Source organism: Bufo gargarizans, unplaced genomic scaffold, assembly GCF_014858855.1.
Source record: "Bufo gargarizans isolate SCDJY-AF-19 unplaced genomic scaffold, ASM1485885v1 original_scaffold_872_pilon, whole genome shotgun sequence".
NCBI classification, from domain to species: domain Eukaryota; kingdom Metazoa; phylum Chordata; class Amphibia; order Anura; family Bufonidae; genus Bufo; species Bufo gargarizans.
The window spans coordinates 108,441-126,973 of NW_025334737.1; the positions used below are offsets into that span (position 1 = coordinate 108,441).

Consider the following 18,533-nt stretch of genomic DNA (forward strand, 5'->3'; position numbering starts at 1 on the left):
AACTGGGATGTAGCTGTGTTCAGAATTTACCAATCACATTGTTAAGGGAAATGTGGCCGTCAGCCAGAACCTCACAAATATGCCTAATAATTGGACCCAGTGGTATTACGGCCAATAGCATTGTGTCCCTTGTTAGCATATCTAAGGTAGGACGGGCACATTGTAAAAGCAGTTGAACAACATTCTCTTGTCCAAGAGATAGGGGAAGATATTTGGGTGGTCACAGGGTGGAGTCTATGGTGGGGGGCTGAGACACAGGAACATATAGGTGAAATTTGGCAGTCGGGCTCGCTCTTCTCTTCCTGGACACCCATGGTTGAACAGCACTACAGGAGGAAGCCAAGTTATATGTGTGCTTATGTGAGTATGTATACAAGTATAATATCCCAGTAGACTTTATATTTGTACATATAGATATTTGTAGTCTGCAATTGTATTACCAATAGATTATATATGCTGTTTATGCATGAGTTTACATCTACATGTACTAATGGTCAGGTACTGGATGGGAGTTGGTTAGAAGAGTAGATCCAGTACACTGTATATTGGTGGACTCTGGATATACACATACACATACACTATTAGTCACATTTGCTTAGCATCCAGGGTGGGCAGGAACGGAGGTGGCTGTGTGGTGGTGTCCTCTATGTATTGTGTTATCTGTATCTTTATGTATAATATCCACTGCTTTGTCATCTCTATGCCATCAGTAAACTTTTTTTTATATATAAGTATCTGCGAGGGTTGTGTGTTGCACAGAGTAAATTGGGTTATATGGGAAACAAGGGCAACATGCTAGGAATAGAATAGAAAGGACGGAGAACAGAGATATACATAAATCTCCAATTTCCAATAAGCAAAATTCCCTTCAACAGTCAGCAGACACCGGCCATCATGTAAAGTGCCTCTGATTAACCCCAAATAAAGTGAAGCTGCTCTAGTTGGTCTTTCCTGAAATTTTCTTAGTCGCATCCCACAGCAAAAGCCATGGTCCACAGAGAACTTCCAAAGCCTCAGAGGGATCTCACAGTGAAGACAGTCATCATCAAGTGGAGAAAAATATGGCACAACAGTGACATTACCAAGAACTGGACGTCCCTCCAAAACTGATGAAAAGACGAGAAGAAAACTGATCTGGGAGGCTACCAAGAGGCCTACAGCAACATTAAAGGAGCTGCAGGAATATTTGGCAAGTACTGGCTGTGTGGTACATGTGACAACAATCTCCCATATTCTTCATATGTCTGGGCTATGGGGTAGAGCGGCAAGATGAAAGCCTTTTCTTACCAAGAAAAACATCCAAGCCAGGCTACATTTTGCAAAAACACATCTGAAGTCTCCCAAAAGCATGTGGGAAAAGGTGTTATGGTCTGATGAGACCAAGCTTGAACTTTTTGGCCATAAATCCAAAAGATGTATGTTTGGTGCAAAAACAACACTGCACCTCACCAAAAGAACACCATCCCCACAGTGAAGCATGGTGGTGGCAGCATCATGCAAATGGGCTGTTTTTCTTCAGCTGGAACTGGGGCCTTAGTTAAGCTAGAGGGAATTATGAACAGTTCCAAATACCAATCAATATTGGCCCAAAACCTTCAGGCTTCTGCTAGAAAGCTGAACATGAAGAGAAACTTTCATCTTTAAGCATAACAACGACCCAAAGCATACATCCAAATCAACACAGGAATGGCTACACCAGAAGATGATGAAAGTTTTGGAATGGCACAGCCAGAGCTCAGACCTGAATCCGGGGTGATCTGACGAGGGCTGTGCACAGGAGATCGCAATCTGAAATATTTGGGGTGTTTTTGCAAATGTGCCATGCTGATAGACTCATACCCAAAAAGACTGATTGCTGTAATAAAATCAAAAGGTGCTTCAACAAAGTATTAGTTTAAGGGTGTGGACACTTATTCAACCATATTATTTTGCTTTTAATTTTTATTCCCTCTACCTAAAAGATTTCAGTTTATTTTTCAAATGAGTTGTACAGTTTATAGGTCACATTAAAAGGTGGAAAAAGTTCTGAAATGATTTATCTGTCAATTTATTTATTTTTTTTGGGGTGTGTAGACTTTTTATATCCACTGTATGTTAGTTCATAACCTATTCCCCCTTATTCCCTATTCATTTTCATTCCCTTAATGACTTCATATTCCTAGTTACTGCTTGGTGTCAGTAACTGCCCTGTTTTCCTCTATCTCAGTCACAGCTTGCCCTGGGTCTCTGGGGTTTTATTCCTGCCCTCAGCTGGTGCTCAGTTGTTCCCACACTTTCACCTCAGACATGTCAGCTCTCTCTCTCTGCATCGCATCATTCTGCTCCTGTCAGCCAACATTTTCCTCAGCTGGGACTCGGCTAACTATCCGGCATCAGATTTATCTGTGGTGTGGTGACGCCACCTTCAGCTAGTAATACTAACTGTCCTGCTAGAGTATCCTTTATTAATCCTCCATTGGTTAACCTCTCTCCTTGCCTCCATTTCAATTTCATTAATCCCTATGGTAATAATTAATAGATAAATTCATATACAGTACAGACAAAAAGTTTGGACGCACCTTCTCATTCAAAGAGTTTTCTTTATTTTCATGACTGACAATTGTAGATTCACACTGAAGGCATCAAAACTATGAATTATCACATGTGGAATTATATACATAACAAAAAAGTGTGAAACAACTGACAATATGTCATATTCTAGGTTCTTCACAGTAGCCACCTTTTGCTTTGATTACTGCTTTGCACACTCTTGGCATTCTCTTGATGAGCTTCAAGAGGTAGTCACCTGTAATGGTCTTCCAACAGTCTTGAAGGAGTTCCCAGAGATGCTTAGCACTTGTTGGCCCTTTTGCCTTCACTCTGCGGTCCAGCTCACCCCAAACCATCTCGATTGGGTTCAGGTCCGGTGACTGTGGAGGCCAGGTCATCTGGCGCAGCACCCTATCACTCTCCTTCATGGTCAAATTGCCCTTACACAGCCTGGAGGTGTGTTTTGGGTCATTGTCCTGCTGAAAAATAAATGATGGTCCAACTAAACGCAAACCGGATGGAATAGCATGCCGCTGCAAGATGCTGTGGTAGCCATGCTGGTTCAGTATGCCTTCAATTTTGAATAAATCCCCAAAAGTGTCACCAGCAAAGCACGTCCACACCATCACACCTCCTCCATGCTTCACGGTGGGAACCAGGCATGTAGAGTCCATCCGTTCACCTTTTCTGCGTCACACAAAGACACGGTGGTTGGAACCAAAGATCTCAAATTTGGACTCATCAGACCAAAGCACAGATTTCCACTGGTCTAAAATGTCCATTCCTTGTGTTCTTTAGCCCAAACAAGTCTCTTCTGCTTGTTGCCTGTCCTTAGCAGTGGTTTCCTAGCAGATATTCTACCATGAAGGCCTGATTCACACAGTCTCCTCTTAACAGTTGTTCTAGAGATGTGTCTGCTGCTAGACCTCTGGGTGGCATTGACCTGGTCTCTAATCTGAGCTGCTGTTACCCTGCGATTTCTGAGGCTGGTGACTCGGATGAACTTCTCCTCCGCAGCAGAGGTGACTCTTGGTCTTCCTTTCCTGGGGCGGTCCGCATGTCAGCCAGTTTCTTTGTAGCGCTTGATGGTTTTTGTGACTGCACTTGGGGACACTTTCAAAGTTTTCCCAATTTTTCGGACTGACTGACTGACCTTCATTTCTTAAAGTAATGATGGCCACTCGTTTTTCTTTACTTAGAATTTGTATTATGGCAAGAAAAAAGCAGCTAACAGTCTATTCAGTAGGACTATCAGCTGTGTATCCACCTGACTTATCCACAACACAACTGATGGTCCCAACCCCATTTATAAGGCAAGAAATCCCACTTATTAAACCCGACAGGGCACACCTGTGAAGTGAAGACCATTTCAGGTGACTACCTCCTGAAGCTCATCAAAAGAATGCCAAGAGTGTGCAAAGCAGTAATCAAAGCAAAAAGGTGGCTACTTTGAAGAACCTAGAATATGACATATCTTCAGTTGTTTCACACTTTTTTTTGTTATGTATATAATTCCACTTGTGTTAATTCATAGTTTTGATGCCTTCAGTGTGAATCTACAAATTTCATAGTCATGAAAATAAAGAAAACTCTTTGAATGAGAAGGTGCGTCCAAACTTTTGGTCTGTACTGTGTGTGTATATATATATATATATATATATATATATATATATATATATATATATATATATCCCACTTTTTTCACTTATTTTGAGTGCCGCCTTCACTTTTTTCAGATATATTTTAGAGAGGCGGGTATACACATGTGATATATATTATACACACACACACACACACGTGTATACCCTCCTCCTACCAATAAATACATATATGAATAACATTTATTTAGAGATAGGAGGAGGGTATACACGTATGATAACAGGGGTGTGGAATTCCTATCGCCCGACGCCCGGGACATGCAGTTCCGGGCGCCGGGCAGGTAGTTTGTGCAGGCAGCTTAGCCCTGCGGGCAAGTAGCAGGGCTAGGGTTGAGCCGTGTTTTCCTCTAATACACAGCCCGGGGCAGCAAGTCCGGGCTGCTTACCGCAGTGTTTTGTAGTGATGTCCGGTTCATGAAAGATCACTTGACTGATCCGATCCGTTTGAAACGGCTCAGTCACACAGCACACAGAGCCGCTCACCTCACGCTGGCAGCAGGGAGGAGCCTGAGGGAGGGACGGGGAGGAGCGTAATATGATCTTAGAGTGGAAGCTGGCTTCTGCCAGCCCCACCCCTCCCCACCCACCAACCAATCACCGACCAGAGCTGAGGGGGCGGGGCAAGCACACTAGCAGCTCTGTCTGAGTCGCACAAGTGCAGGGAGTCTAAGAATAGAAATTAATCGAATGAGTCACAAGTTAAAAGAATCTAAAGACCCGACTTAGTTTGTGACTCATTCGATAAATTATTGAGTTAAAAGAGCAGCGAGTCAGGCTGTAGAGCAGCGAGTCAGGCTGTAGAGCAGCGAGTCAGGCTGTAGAGCAGCGAGTCAGGCTGTAGAGCAGCGAGTCAGGCTGTAGAGCAGGTTACACTGAGGCTGAGGCTGCTTTTGTTGCAGCAGTGATAAGATTAAGGGACAGGAGCAGAGAGATAAGAGAAGGGACAGAGTTTAGATTACAGGTTGAATTAAATTAACCCTTTAGAATCAAATTGGCTTCTCGGGAGATATATGTTAAAAGGTATCTCATTCAGTAGCTATATAACTAAGGGTGGGTTCATATCACCTTTATGGATTCCGTTATGGCTTTCCGTTATAAAAGGGTTATAACAGAAAATAACGTAATCCATAAAATGAAATGCAAAACGGAAACCTTTAAGAGGCATTCCGTTTTGCTTTCCGTCATCGTAAAAGTCTATGGAAATCATAAACAGATCAGTCTGGGTCCTGTTGTGTCGACAGGACTTAGTTTTCCGTCTTGCATAACGGGACCCAGACGGATCCATTTTGATTTGCATAGACTTCTATTAGGACGGAAAGCAAATGGAATGCCTTTTAAAGCCTTCCATTTTGCTTTACGCCATAATACAAGTCTATTGTCCTCCTGTCTGGCGTCAGCCTCAGATTCCCTTTACTATAATAAATCACTCTTCCTGACTCACTCAATACTAATCAGAGTTCAGAGAGCTGAAGAGCCGACTGCACCGAGTCAGCAGCAGCAAGTGAATCGAATGTGTATAGCATCTGCGCATGCGCTCCGGCAACCTAGAGTCTTCGGTTCACTTGCTAGTCAGCTCAGCAGTCTGACTCACCAAGTGAACCGAAGATCCAATTCATGAATCGGTTCATTTGAATGAGGTGATTCAAATGAACCGATTCACCTAAAAGATCCGAACTTCCCATCTCACTAGTTATCAGCGCTCCTGTGCAGGCCGGAAGTCGGGCGCCACGGGCCGGAAGTCAGCTCCCAGCGGAGGCACACATTAGTCAGCGGCTGTAGTAGGAGCTCCTGACATGGTGGCAGCCCGTGCCGTGATAGATAGCCCAGCAGGTAGTGTGTGTGGCGACTGCTCTGGGTCAGCTATGCTCTGCTGTCAGGCTGCCGCTCTGCTTCTTCTCCCTGCCATTGAAGTGTCAATAGGAGTGCGGCCAGGTTCCAACTTCCAGCCACTCACCCTCCATGAATAGTCCCCATACTGGCATGTACATCAAGGGGATTCACTGCCCCAGTATGGCATGTACATTAAGGGGATTCACTGCCCCAGTATGGCATGTACATTAAGGGGATTCACTGCCCCAGTATGGCATGTACATTAAGGGGATTCACTGCCCCAGTATGGCATGTACATTAAGGGGATTCACTGCCCCAGTATGGCATGTACATTAAGGGGATTCACTGCCCCAGTATGGCATGTACATTAAGGGGATTCACTGCCCCAGTATGGCATGTACATTAAGGGGATTCACTGCCCCAGTATGGCATGTACATTAAGGGGATTCACTGCCCCAGTATGGCATGTACATTAAGGGGATTCACTGCCCCAGTATGGCATGTACATTAAAGGGATTCACTGCCCCAGTATGGCATGTACATTAAAGGGATTCACTGCCCCAGTATGGCATGTACATTAAAGGGATTCACTGCCCCAGTATGGCATGTACATTAAAGGGATTCACTGCCCCAGTATGGCATGTACATTAAAGGGATTCACTGCCCCAGTATGGCATGTACATTAAAGGGATTCACTTAAATATGGTTTTGATTTAAAATTACTTTTTGTATCAGGACAAGTAGATTGTCATGAGGGACAAGTAGATTGAGACCCCGCTTTAGTCCTTCGACAAGTAGTTTTTTTTTAAATTTCCATACCCCTGTATGTATATGTGTGTGTATATTATTATTATTATTATTATTATTATTATTATTATTATTATTATTATTATTATTATTATATTATTATTATTATTATTATTATTATTATTATTATTATTATTATTATTATTATTATTATTATTATTATTATTATTATTATGAGTATACACAGGTACAATAAAAAAAAAAAATATAATAATCATACACAGGTGTATGTTTGTGATATATATACATACACACATATATACACAAACACACACATATATACACACACACACACAATTTTATTTCAGGAAATGGGGCAGCACTCTTACAGAACAGCAAACCGGGTGCCAGCGTTCAACCTTTGATTCCAGGTATATAAATATGTATGGAAATCCACGTCCCTCGGCTTTGTTGTGAGGGCGCTCTGTGACCTCATGCTGTGCGCGTCAGGTCACAGCACAGCCGTGGCCTGAAGAAGAGAGAGCACACTGGCGGTGAGGAGTGGTGGCGTCCAGAGCAGGAGAGGTAGGTGGATTTTTTATTTTAGGTGATGGGGGCTGATATGAGGGTCTCATTTATATTTGGGCTGTTATCAGAGGTCTGATTGAGGGTCATTTACATGTTGTGGCTAATGTAGGGAACATCAATTTTATTTATAATTTTAGTAGGAAAGCCCCATGTGCTTCGGGGGGGGGGGCTGTTTAAGTAATGCGGTGCTATATACATATATACACATACATACATACATACATACAGGGTGGGCCATTTATATGGATACACCTTAATAATATGGGAATGGTTGGTGATATTAACTTCCTGTTTGTGGCACATTAGTATATGTGAGGGGCGGGGGGGGGGGGACTTTTCAAGATGGGTGGTGGCCATTTTGAATCCAACTTTTGTTTTTTCAATAGGAAGAGGGTCATATGACACATCAAACTTATTGGGAATTTCACAAGAAAAACAATGGTGTGCTTTGTTTTAACGTAACCTTATTCTTTCATGAGTTATTTACAAGTTTCTGACCCAATGTGCTACCCATTGTGTTGGATTGTCAATGCAACCCTCTTCTCCCACTCTTCACACACCGATAGCAACATCGCAGGAGAAATGCGAGCACAGGCTTCCAGTATCCGTAGTTTCAGGTGCTGCACATCTCGTATCTTCACAGCATAGACAATTGCCTTCAGATGACCCCAAAGATAAAAGTCTAAGGGGGTCAGATCGGGAGACCTTCGGGGCCATTCAACTGGCCCACGACGACCAAACTGTTCATCTAGGAATGCTCGGACCTGACACCCATAACGTGGTGGTGCACCATCTTGCTGGAAAAACTCTGTGAATGTGCCAGCTTCAGTGCATAAAGAGAGAAACACATCATCAGTGTGTGAAGAGTGGGAGAAGAGCGTTGCATTGACAATCCAGCACATTGAACACATTTTATAAGTGATCAGAAACTTGTAAATAACTCATGAAAGAATAATGTTACGTTAAAACCAAGCACACCATTGTTTTTCTTGTGAAATTCCCAATAAGTTTGATGTGTCCTCTTCCTATTGAAAAAAAGTTGGATTCAAAATTGCCGACTTCAAAATGGCCGCCATGGTCACTACCCATCTTGAAAAGTTTCCCCCCCCCCTCACATATACTAATTAAGGTGTATCCATATAAATGGCCCACCCTGTATATGTATCTCTCTATATATCTATCACAAAATCACTTTCTCACTGTTTTTGGTAGAAGGGATTTGAAAATTTAGGGCACATTCACACGAACGTGGTTTGGTTGCACATCTGAGCCACATTTGTTCTGGCTCGAGTGCAGACCCATACACTGCAATGGGGCAGCAAAGGATTTGGACAGCACTCCATGTGCTGTCCGCATCCGTTGCTCTATTCCATGGCACCGCATTTTTGTCTACTTTTGTCTGTTTTGCAGACATTAGTCATCTCTATAATGGGCCGGCCGTTCCGTAAATTAGGGAACGCACACAGGCAGCATCCGTGTTTTGTGGATCCACAATTTGCAGATAGAAAAACACAGCACGTTCGTGTGCATGAGGCCTTACACCGGATTCAGCGCAGAGATATCAGGGGCTGCTGTGCCAGAGGTTGTGGGGCCTTTTAAGCGCTTGTCCAAGTTACTTTTATTGATGACCTATCCTCAGGATAGGTTCTCAATATCAGATCGGGGGGGGTCTGACGACAAGCACCCCCACCAAGCAGCTGGTTGAAGAGAACGCGCGCTCCGTGAGAGCACAGCCTTCTCTTCATTGTTTGCCTGCTCGCCGTCGACATCGCAGCGGTGAGTAGGTGTAATTACAAGCAGCCCCATTCACTTGAATGGGACGGGTCATTCCTATTCATCTGTAGTTACACCTGGTCACCGCTGCAGTTGTGACAAAAAGCAGGTAAATTAAGGGAATGCTGCACTGGCACAGTGCGAGCCTTCTGTTCAATCAGCTGATCGGCAGGGGTGTGGGACCCCCATCAATCTGATATTAATGACCTATCCTGAGGATAGGTTATTAATAAAAATAACTCGGACAACCCCTTTATGGAAGGGAGATGTCCGAGGAGAGACGCATAGTTCCCTCTTGGTCTTTTTCAGTATAACCTGCTGGATTTGGGAGTTTCTGGAGGCATATTATCATTGTTTTGAGGCTTCCTGGGGTGAGACGAGGCACTGGTTCATGAAGAAGATGTCTAACTTCTGTGTCTTCAGTACTTGCCAGTGGGTACAGTTATGTATTACAATGAGAGAGATCCGCCGCCATCTTGTTTTAATGATGATGCTGCTGAGTTTCTCTCTGTAGGGCAGCCTGGTTCTTGTCCTGATGACTTCTTGTTAGTCATGATCAGAGCTCTATCGGTGTCTTATGGAGTAACGTCATGAAGTATTTGATGCAGTGAGCTTTGGTACCCATGCTAACAGAGAAGCTGACAGTTTACGTGGCCATCATAGATCACAGCCAGGCTCCGTCCCGTGTTCTCTCTCTCTCATAAGAGTGGCAATCTGTGTCTTTTCCCAGTTAGGCAGTGCCTGGCCTACAAGACTCTAAACTGTCCACAAGGAGAAACAGTATGTTCTCCACCCCCCAACTATGCAAGACTGCTCCATAAACTTAACTGTGTCATCCAAGGGTGTTATATGACTGTACCCGTTCAATTTTTATCCTCTCCATAAACGGAAGACTGTGCAATAGCGTTCCCAAGGGTTGGGGAAAATTACATAATTTTCTCAAAATGGAGTAAGATTCCTGCATCTGTCCTGAATCAGGGTGCGATTAGCCCAGTGTTGCAATACACCTGGTGCACACTGCAATGCATTACAGAACCAGAGGCATTCCGCAATGCATGCAGAACTGGTTACAACCCTACAAGTGACGTACTACACTCCACAGATTCAGGAGCGACTAGTCAAGGTTACTGCCACACTTATTGACCATTAAAGCCCTGAGGAAGCCACCAGCACAGGGGCAGCATACTCACTCTGCCATTCCTTGCTCCATGTTCAGGTCTATTCCTCCATCTACAAGGCTGCCATCTTCAGTAAAGGTTGCTTGAGCCATTCCTCGCATGGAGCGATACGCCACTGCATAGATGACACAGCTGAAAATCAGGAAGACCTGCGTAAAAAGATCACAGAAATGTCATCCGGTGTACAGTGATATGCCCCCTGAGACTGAAGACACACAAGACAGATTACCAGGAATCTAGGTGTAACCCTAACCATCCATCCTGTGTGAGCCGAAGACGCTCAGGCACTAGCAAACCCCCATAACAGCGAGCAGAGACGCCACATGCACCGTACAGCCGAGTAACCCACAAGAGAACATGGAAGTCAATTAGCGCCCCAGTAGAAATACCGGAGAACATGTAACTAAGGGTCCATTGACACGTCCATAAGTGTTTTGCACGGACCCCGGCAATGTGCATTCCGCAATTTGCGGACCGCTTCATCGCCGGCACTATACTAGAAGATGCCTAATCTTGTCCGGAAAATAGGACATGGTCTATTTTTTTACGGAAAAGGAAGCACGGATGCGGACAGCACATTCCAGCACCATTGAAAATGAATGGGTCTGCACCCGTTCCGCAATCTTGTGCTGGAATGCGGACCCATTTTGCAGACGTGTGAATGGACCCTTACATCTCCAGCCATGTGCAACGAACGTGCAGAGAGCTACACGCTAGATAAAAGGATCTACAGCTGCTCCTGTCCAAGCTTCTACTCACCTCACTACATCCACAGCCGCCCCTCTGTCCAAGCTTCTACTCACCTCACTACATCCATAGCCGCCCCTCTGTCCAGGCTTCTACTTACCTCACTACATCCACAGCCAACCCCATGTCCAGGCTTCTACTCACCTCACTACATACACAGCAGACGCCATGTCCAGGCTTCTACTCACCTCACTACATCCACAGCCGCCCCTCTGTCCAGGCTTCTACTCACCTCACTACATCCACAGCCGCCCCTCTGTCCAGGCTTCTACTCACCTCACTACATCCACAGCCGCCCCTCTGTCCAGGCTTCTACTCACCTCACTACATCCACAGCCGCCCCTCTGTCCAGGCTTCTACTCACCTCACTACATCCACAGCCGCCCCTCTGTCCAGGCTTCTACTCACCTCACTACATCCACAGCCGCCCCTCTGTCCAGGCTTCTACTCACCTCACTACATCCATAGCCGCCCCTCTGTCCAGGCTTCTACTCACCTCACTACATCCACAGCCGCCCCTCTGTCCAGGCTACTACTCACCTCACTACATCCACAGCCGCCCCTCTGTCCAGGCTTCTACTCACCTCACTACATCCATAGCCGCCCCTCTGTCCAGGCTTCTACTCACCTCACTACATCCACAGCCAACCCCATGTCCAGGCTTCTACTCACCTCACTACATACACAGCCGACGCCATGTCCAGGCTTTTACCTAAAAGGGTTGGCTCACTTCAGCAAATAACATTGTGTAGAGAAATTAATACAAGGCACTTCCTAATGTACTGCGATTCTCCATATTGCTTCCTTTGCTGGCTGGATTAATTTTTTCACCACATTATACACTGCGCGTATCCATGGTTATGAGCAGCCTGCAATTCATCAGCGGTGGTCATGCCTGCACACTATAGAAAAAAAGCACCAGCCTATATGAGCTCCCATGGTTCCGGCCACCAGAGAGGCCTACGCTTTTTCCTATAGTGTCCAGGCACGACCACCACTGATGGATTGCAGGGAGGTCGTAACAATGGAAACAAGCAGTGTATAATGTGGTGGAAATTCCACTTACCGGTAATCTTTTTTCCTTGAGTCTCCATCCAGGACAGGAACTTTTGTGGAGAGCTCTAAAGGAGGGGGCTCTGCCCCTATACCACCAGCAGGCACGGGATTTTGTTAGCAATGCTGCGAACTTGGTCATCAATCGAAAGGAGCGGGATGGGCTAGACTGAGGACCTGGGCGGGATAAATGGTTAACCGAGCCTCTAGGTGCTGAATCAACGCCCACATGGCACCTAGAGGCTCATTAGCATATTGTAAAAGTGTGTTTTTTAGTAGAACGGCCGCAGGGACAAGAGGTAAAAAGAACACTGTTATGTACTGCTGACATTAGAACATTGCTAATGTCAGTCAGCTACTTAACAGAAATTCTGATGGTAGAAACCCTTTAACCCCTTAAGGACCGGGCTCATTTTCACCTTAAGGACCAGGCCATTTTTTGCAAATCTGACCAGTGTCACTTTAAGTGGTGATAACTTTAAAACGCTTTGACTTATCCAGGCCATTCTGAGATTGTTTTTTCGTCACATATTGTACTTCATGATACTAGTAAAAAAAAGTCAAAAAAATTAATTTTTTTGCATAATAAAATACCTAATTTACCAAAAATTTGGAAAAATTAGCAAATTTCAAAGTTTCAGTTTCTCTACTTCTGTAATACATAGTAATACCCCAAAAAATTGTGATGACTTAACATTCCCCATATGTCTACTTCATGTTTGAATTATTTTGGGAATGATATTTTATTTTTTGGGGATGTTACAAGGCTTAGAAGTTTAGAAGCAAATCTTGAAATTTTTCAGAAATTTACAAAAACCCAATTTTTAGGGACCACTACAGCTCTGAAGTCACTTTGCGAGGCTTACATAATAGAAACCGCCCAAAAATGACCCCATTCTATAAACTACACCCCTCAAGGTATTCAAAACTGATTTTACAAACTCCGTTAACCCTTTAGGTGTTGCACAAGAGTTATTGGCAAATGGGGATGAAATTTGAGAATTTCATTTTTTTGCCTAATTTTCCATTTTAACCCATTTTTTCCACTAACAAAGCAAGGGTTAACAGCCAAACAAGACTGTATCTTTATTGCCCTGACTCTGCTGTTTACAGAAACACCCCATATGTGGCCATAAACTACTGTACGGCCACACAGCGGGGCGTAGAGTGAAAGGTGCGCCGTATGGTTTTTGGAAGCCAGATTTTGCTGGACAGTTTTTTTGACACCATGTCCCATTTGAAGCCCCCTGATGCACCCCTAGAGTAGAAACTCCATAAAAGTGACCCCATCTAAGAAACTACACCCCTCAAGGTATTCAAAACTGATTTTACAAACTCCGTTAACCCTTTAGGTGTTGCACAAGAGTTATTGGCAAATGGGGATGAAATTTGAGAATTTCATTTTTTTGCCTAATTTTCCATTTTAACCCATTTTTTCCACTAACAAAGCAAGGGTTAACAGCCAAACAAGACTGTATCTTTATTGCCCTGACTCTACTGTTTACAGAAACACCCCATATGTGGCCATAAACTACTGTACGGCCACACAGCGGGGCGTAGAGTGAAAGGTGCGCCGTATGGTTTTTGGAAGCCAGATTGTGCTGGACAGTTTTTTTGACACCATGTCCCATTTGAAGCCCCCCTGATGCCCCCCTAGAGTAGAAACTCCATAAAAGTGACCCCATCTAAGAAACTACACCCCTCAAGGTATTCAAAACTGATTTTACAAACTTTGTTAACCCTTTAGGTGTTGCACAAGATTCAATGGAAAATAGAGATATAATTTCAAAATTTCACTTTTTTGGCAGATTTTCCATTTTAATATTTTTTTTCCAGTAACAAAGCAAGGGTTAACAGCCAAACAAAACTCATTATTTATGGCCCTGATTCTGTAGTTTACAGAAACACCCCATATGTGGTCGTAAACTACTGTACGGGCACACGGCAGGGCGCAGAAGGAAAGGAATGCCATACGGTTTTTGGAAGGCAGATTTTGCTGGACTGGTTTTTTGACACCATGTCCCATTTGGAGCCCCCCTGATGCCCCCCTAGAGTAGAAACTCCATAAAAGTGACCCCATCTAAGAAACTACACCCCTCAAGGTATTCAAAACTGATTTTACAAACTTTGTTAACCCTTTAGGTGTTGCACAAGATTCAATGGAAAATAGAGATACAATTTCAAAATTTCACTTTTTTGGCAGATTTTCCATTTTAATATTTTTTTTCCTGTAACAAAGCAAGGGTTAACAGCCAAACAAAACTCATTATTTATGGCCCTGATTCTGTAGTTTACAGAAACACCCCATATGTGGTCCTAAACTACTGTACGGGCACACGGCAGGGTGCAGAAGAAAAGGAATGCCATACGGTTTTTGGAAGGCAGATTTTGCTGGACTGGTTTTTTGACACCATGTCCCATTTGAAGCCCCCCTGATGCACCCCTAGAGTAGAAACTCCAAAAAAAGTGACCCCATTTTAGAAAGTACGGAATAGGGTGGCAGTATTGTTGGTACTAGTTTAGGGTACATATGATTTTTGGTTGCTCTATATTACACTTTTTGTGCGGCAAGGTAACAAGAAATAGCTTTTTTGGCATGTTTTTTTTTTTGTTATTTACAACATTCATCTGACAGGTTAGATCACGTGGTAATTTTATAGAGCAGGTTGTCACGGACGCGGCGATACCTAATATGTATACAATTTTTTTTATTTATGTAAGTTTTATACAATAACTTCATTTTGAAAACCAAAAAATTGTTTAGTGTCTCCATAGTCTAAGAGCCATAGTTTTTTCAGTTTTTGGGTGATTATCTTGAGTAGGGTCTAATTTTTTGCGGGGTGAGATGACAGTTTGATTGGCACTATTTTGGGGTGCATATGACTTTTTGATCGCTTGCTATTACACTTTTTGTGACGTAAGATGGCAAAAAATTGCTTTTTTTACACAGTTTTTTTTTTTTTTTTTTTACGGTGGTCATCTGAGGGGTTAGGTCATGTAATATTTATATAGAGCCGGTCGATACGGACGCGGCGATACCTAATATGTATACTTTATTTTTATTTATGTACATTTTACACAATGATTTTATTTTTGAAACCAAAAAAAATCATGTTTTAGTGTTTCCATAGTCTAAGAGCCATAGTTTTTTCAGTTTTTGGGCGATTATCTTGAGTAGGGTCTCATTTTTTGCGGGATGAGATGACGGTTTGATTGGTACTATTTTGGCGTACATGCGACTTTTTTGATCACTTTTATTACCTTTTTTGGGAAGTAAGGTGGGCAAAATTTCAATTTTCTCATAGTTTTTATTTTTTTATTTTTATGGCGTTCACTGTGCGGGGAAAGTAACATGACCATTTTATAGATCAGGTCGTTACGGACGCGGCGATACCTAATATGTGTAGTGTATTTTATTTTTTTAATTTTTATTCAGTGATAAATGTTTTTTTTTTTTATCTTAACTTTTTTCACTTTTTATTTGATTTTTTTGACCCAGACCCACTTGGTTCTTGAAGATCCAGTGGGTCTGATGTCTGTAAAATACAGAACAGAACCTATATAGGGTTCTGCACTGTATTTTACTTACACTGAACAGATCTATGCTTTCAGCACAGATCTGTTCAGCACCATGGACAGCAGGACGCCTGAGCAGGCGTCCTGTTGCCATGGGAACCTTCCCCGTCTGCTCAGTTATGGTCAGAACTGCGCAGACGGGGAAGGGTAAGGACAGGGTTCTGGGGGGGCTGTCTGGGGGCTCTCTCCTTCTCCCATCGGGGGGCTGCAAAGGCACAGCAGCCCCCCGATCGGAGAGGGAGGGAGCTCCCTCTTACTGTTAACCTTTTCCATACAGCGGTCCGTACGGACCGCTGTATGGAAAGGGTTAAACGGCTGACATCGCATCAACGATGTCAGCCGTTTATACCAGGGTGCCAGCAATGTGCTGGCACCCTGGTATACCCACTGTACACCAACGATTATGCAATGGGAGGCGGGCGGGGGATCGCGATCCCGCCTGCCGCACCGCCCGCCTCCCGCAACGCCCCCACTGCATGCGACACCCCCCCTGCACCTCCCGCCGCCATCAAATCATACAGGGGTGCAGGGGGGGGTTAACAATATTGATTTCGGGCACTCTGAAGTTTCTGATCCCCGCGGTCAGGGACCGCGGGGATCAGAAACGGCAAAAAGCGCAGCAAACCGCAGGTCTGAATTGACCTGCGGTTTTCTGCGATCGCCGATACGGGGGGGTCAAATGACCCCCCCCTGCGTTGTTACGGGATGCCGGCTGAATGATTTCAGCCGAAATCCCGTTCCGATTAACCCCCGCGGCGCCGGAGTTACGGTTTTAAGTCAGGACGTACCGGTACGTCCTCGGTCCTTAAGGACTCGGGAAATAGGGCGTACCGGTACGTCCTCGGTCCTTAAGGGGTTAAGATCCCACGGGGGAACGGAAGATCTGATCACAGGCTAAGGCCTCTTTCACGCTACCGTATGGCTATTTCAGTGTTTTGCGGTCTGTTTTTCACGGATCCGGTTTTTGTTCACGTTTCGTTTTTCCATTCCGTTTTTTTGTATGGCATATACAGTATACAGTAATTACATAGAAAAAATTGGGCTGGGCATAACATTTTCAATAGATGGTTCCGCAAAAACAGAACAGATACGGAAGACATATGGATGCATTTCCGTATGTGTTCCTTTTTTTTGCAGACCCATTGACTTGAATGGAGCCACGGAACATGATTTGCGAGCAATAATAGGACATGTTCTATCTTTCAATGGAACGGAAAAAACGGAAATGGAATGCATACGGATTACATTCCGTTTTTTTGCGGAACCAATGAAATGAATGGTTCCGTATATGGAACGCAAAAATCAGCCTGCAAAACAAAAGTGTGAAAGAGGCCTCCTACTAACTGCTTTAAAGAACCTCCTAATCCATGGATGTTTGGCAATAGGGAAATCAAAGAAAGCACTAAAAGGCAGAAACTTGAACTTTAAGGGTGCTAAGTCTTAGGTTCTTATCAAGACCATCTTGTAAAAAATCCAAAATTTTGGACATAGGAGGAGAACTCAACCGGGACTTTAGAAAAATTTAAGAAGGTCTTCCATATTCTGAGGTAAATAGTAGAGGTTACTACTTTCCTACACAAGTGTAGATATAACTTTCTTAGATAGACCCCTACGCTCTAGGATTTCCCCTTCAAATACCAGGCTGTTAGATGAAGGTTTCCCACTTCCGGATGGAAGACAGGACCCTGAAACAACAGATCTTGCCTGTCCAGAAGAATCCAGGGATCTGCGAGAGATAGCTTTCTCAACTAAGTGAGCCACGTTCTTCTTGGCCAGAAAGGGGCGATTAGAATGAGTCTCGTCTGTTCCTGCCTCAGCTTCTGTAATACCCTCAGAAGTCTTAAAGGAGGAAAAGCATACAGAAGCTGATCCAACCATGGAAGGAAAAAGGAGTCTATCCCTGACTGAAAATCTTTTGGATTTAGAGAAAAGAATAGGTTACATTTTTTTGTTCTGTCTAGTTGCAAAAAGGTCTACTTGAGGTTGGCCCCACTGCAGAACTATCTGACTGAAAAATGTCTGCGGCTAAGGACATAACATTTTCTGACCTTATCCCTTCCTTGCCCGTTTAGGTAGTATACCACCGTGCCGCTGTCTGAGAAGATTTTTACTCCCTTTCCTTGTATTTTGGGTAGGAATTCTCTTGAGGCCAATAGAACTGCTCTCAACTCCCTTATATTCTGGGAATCCTGACTGTTGAGCTCCACACCATGCCGAACCCCCCACTGACAATAGGCCCTCCCACCTGGTCAGACTGGCATCCGTGGTTATTTGCTCCTGTAGATCCCAAGAGAGGCGCTGAGTGAGATTTGAAGGTTTCAGACACCAGGTTAAGGATTGTATCACCTGAGGGGTGAGATGAAGTGGGGCATCCAACGGGGACAATGATCCCTGCCACTCTTTTAGAATCTGCCATTGAAGCGTCCTGGAGTGAAACAGGGTCCAACTGACAGCAGGTATCGTGGAGGTCATGCTGCCTAATACTGCCATCCCTTGCCTGATAGTTCGAGTTTTTTGAGGGTACCAGGGACATCTCCTCTTATTTGGGATATCTTGTGCTGAGGGAGGATGCAACGTAGCTTCACAGAATCCAGAATCGGTCCTAGAAACACAAACATTTTTTTGGGGGGGGGGGGGGAAGGGGGTCAGGTTTGACTTTTCCCAGTTTATCTGCCACCCTAGCTTTGCTAGAATTTCTATTCTTTCTAGAAGGTCTTTGGATTCTGCCACCACTAGAAGATCGTCCAAATAAGGAATAACCAGAATGTCTCTTTCCCTTATGTGGGACCCTAACCCTCTGCCATCAGTTTCGTAAAGAGCCTGTGGGCCTGAGATATTACAAAAGGAAGTGCTC

General features: G+C 44.1%; 1 protein-coding gene across 1 annotated transcript in view; it reads right to left on the reverse strand.

The window, feature by feature from the left end:
- The window catches only part of TMEM208 (transmembrane protein 208), a 57,976-nt gene that overhangs the window by 17,850 nt on the left and 21,593 nt on the right, over nucleotides 1–18,533 (reverse strand). Inside the window, exon 4 of the mRNA XM_044275096.1 lies at nucleotides 10,316–10,452. Within this exon, the coding sequence (XP_044131031.1) occupies nucleotides 10,316–10,452 (137 nt within the window). The remainder of the gene's footprint in view (nucleotides 1–10,315; nucleotides 10,453–18,533) is intronic.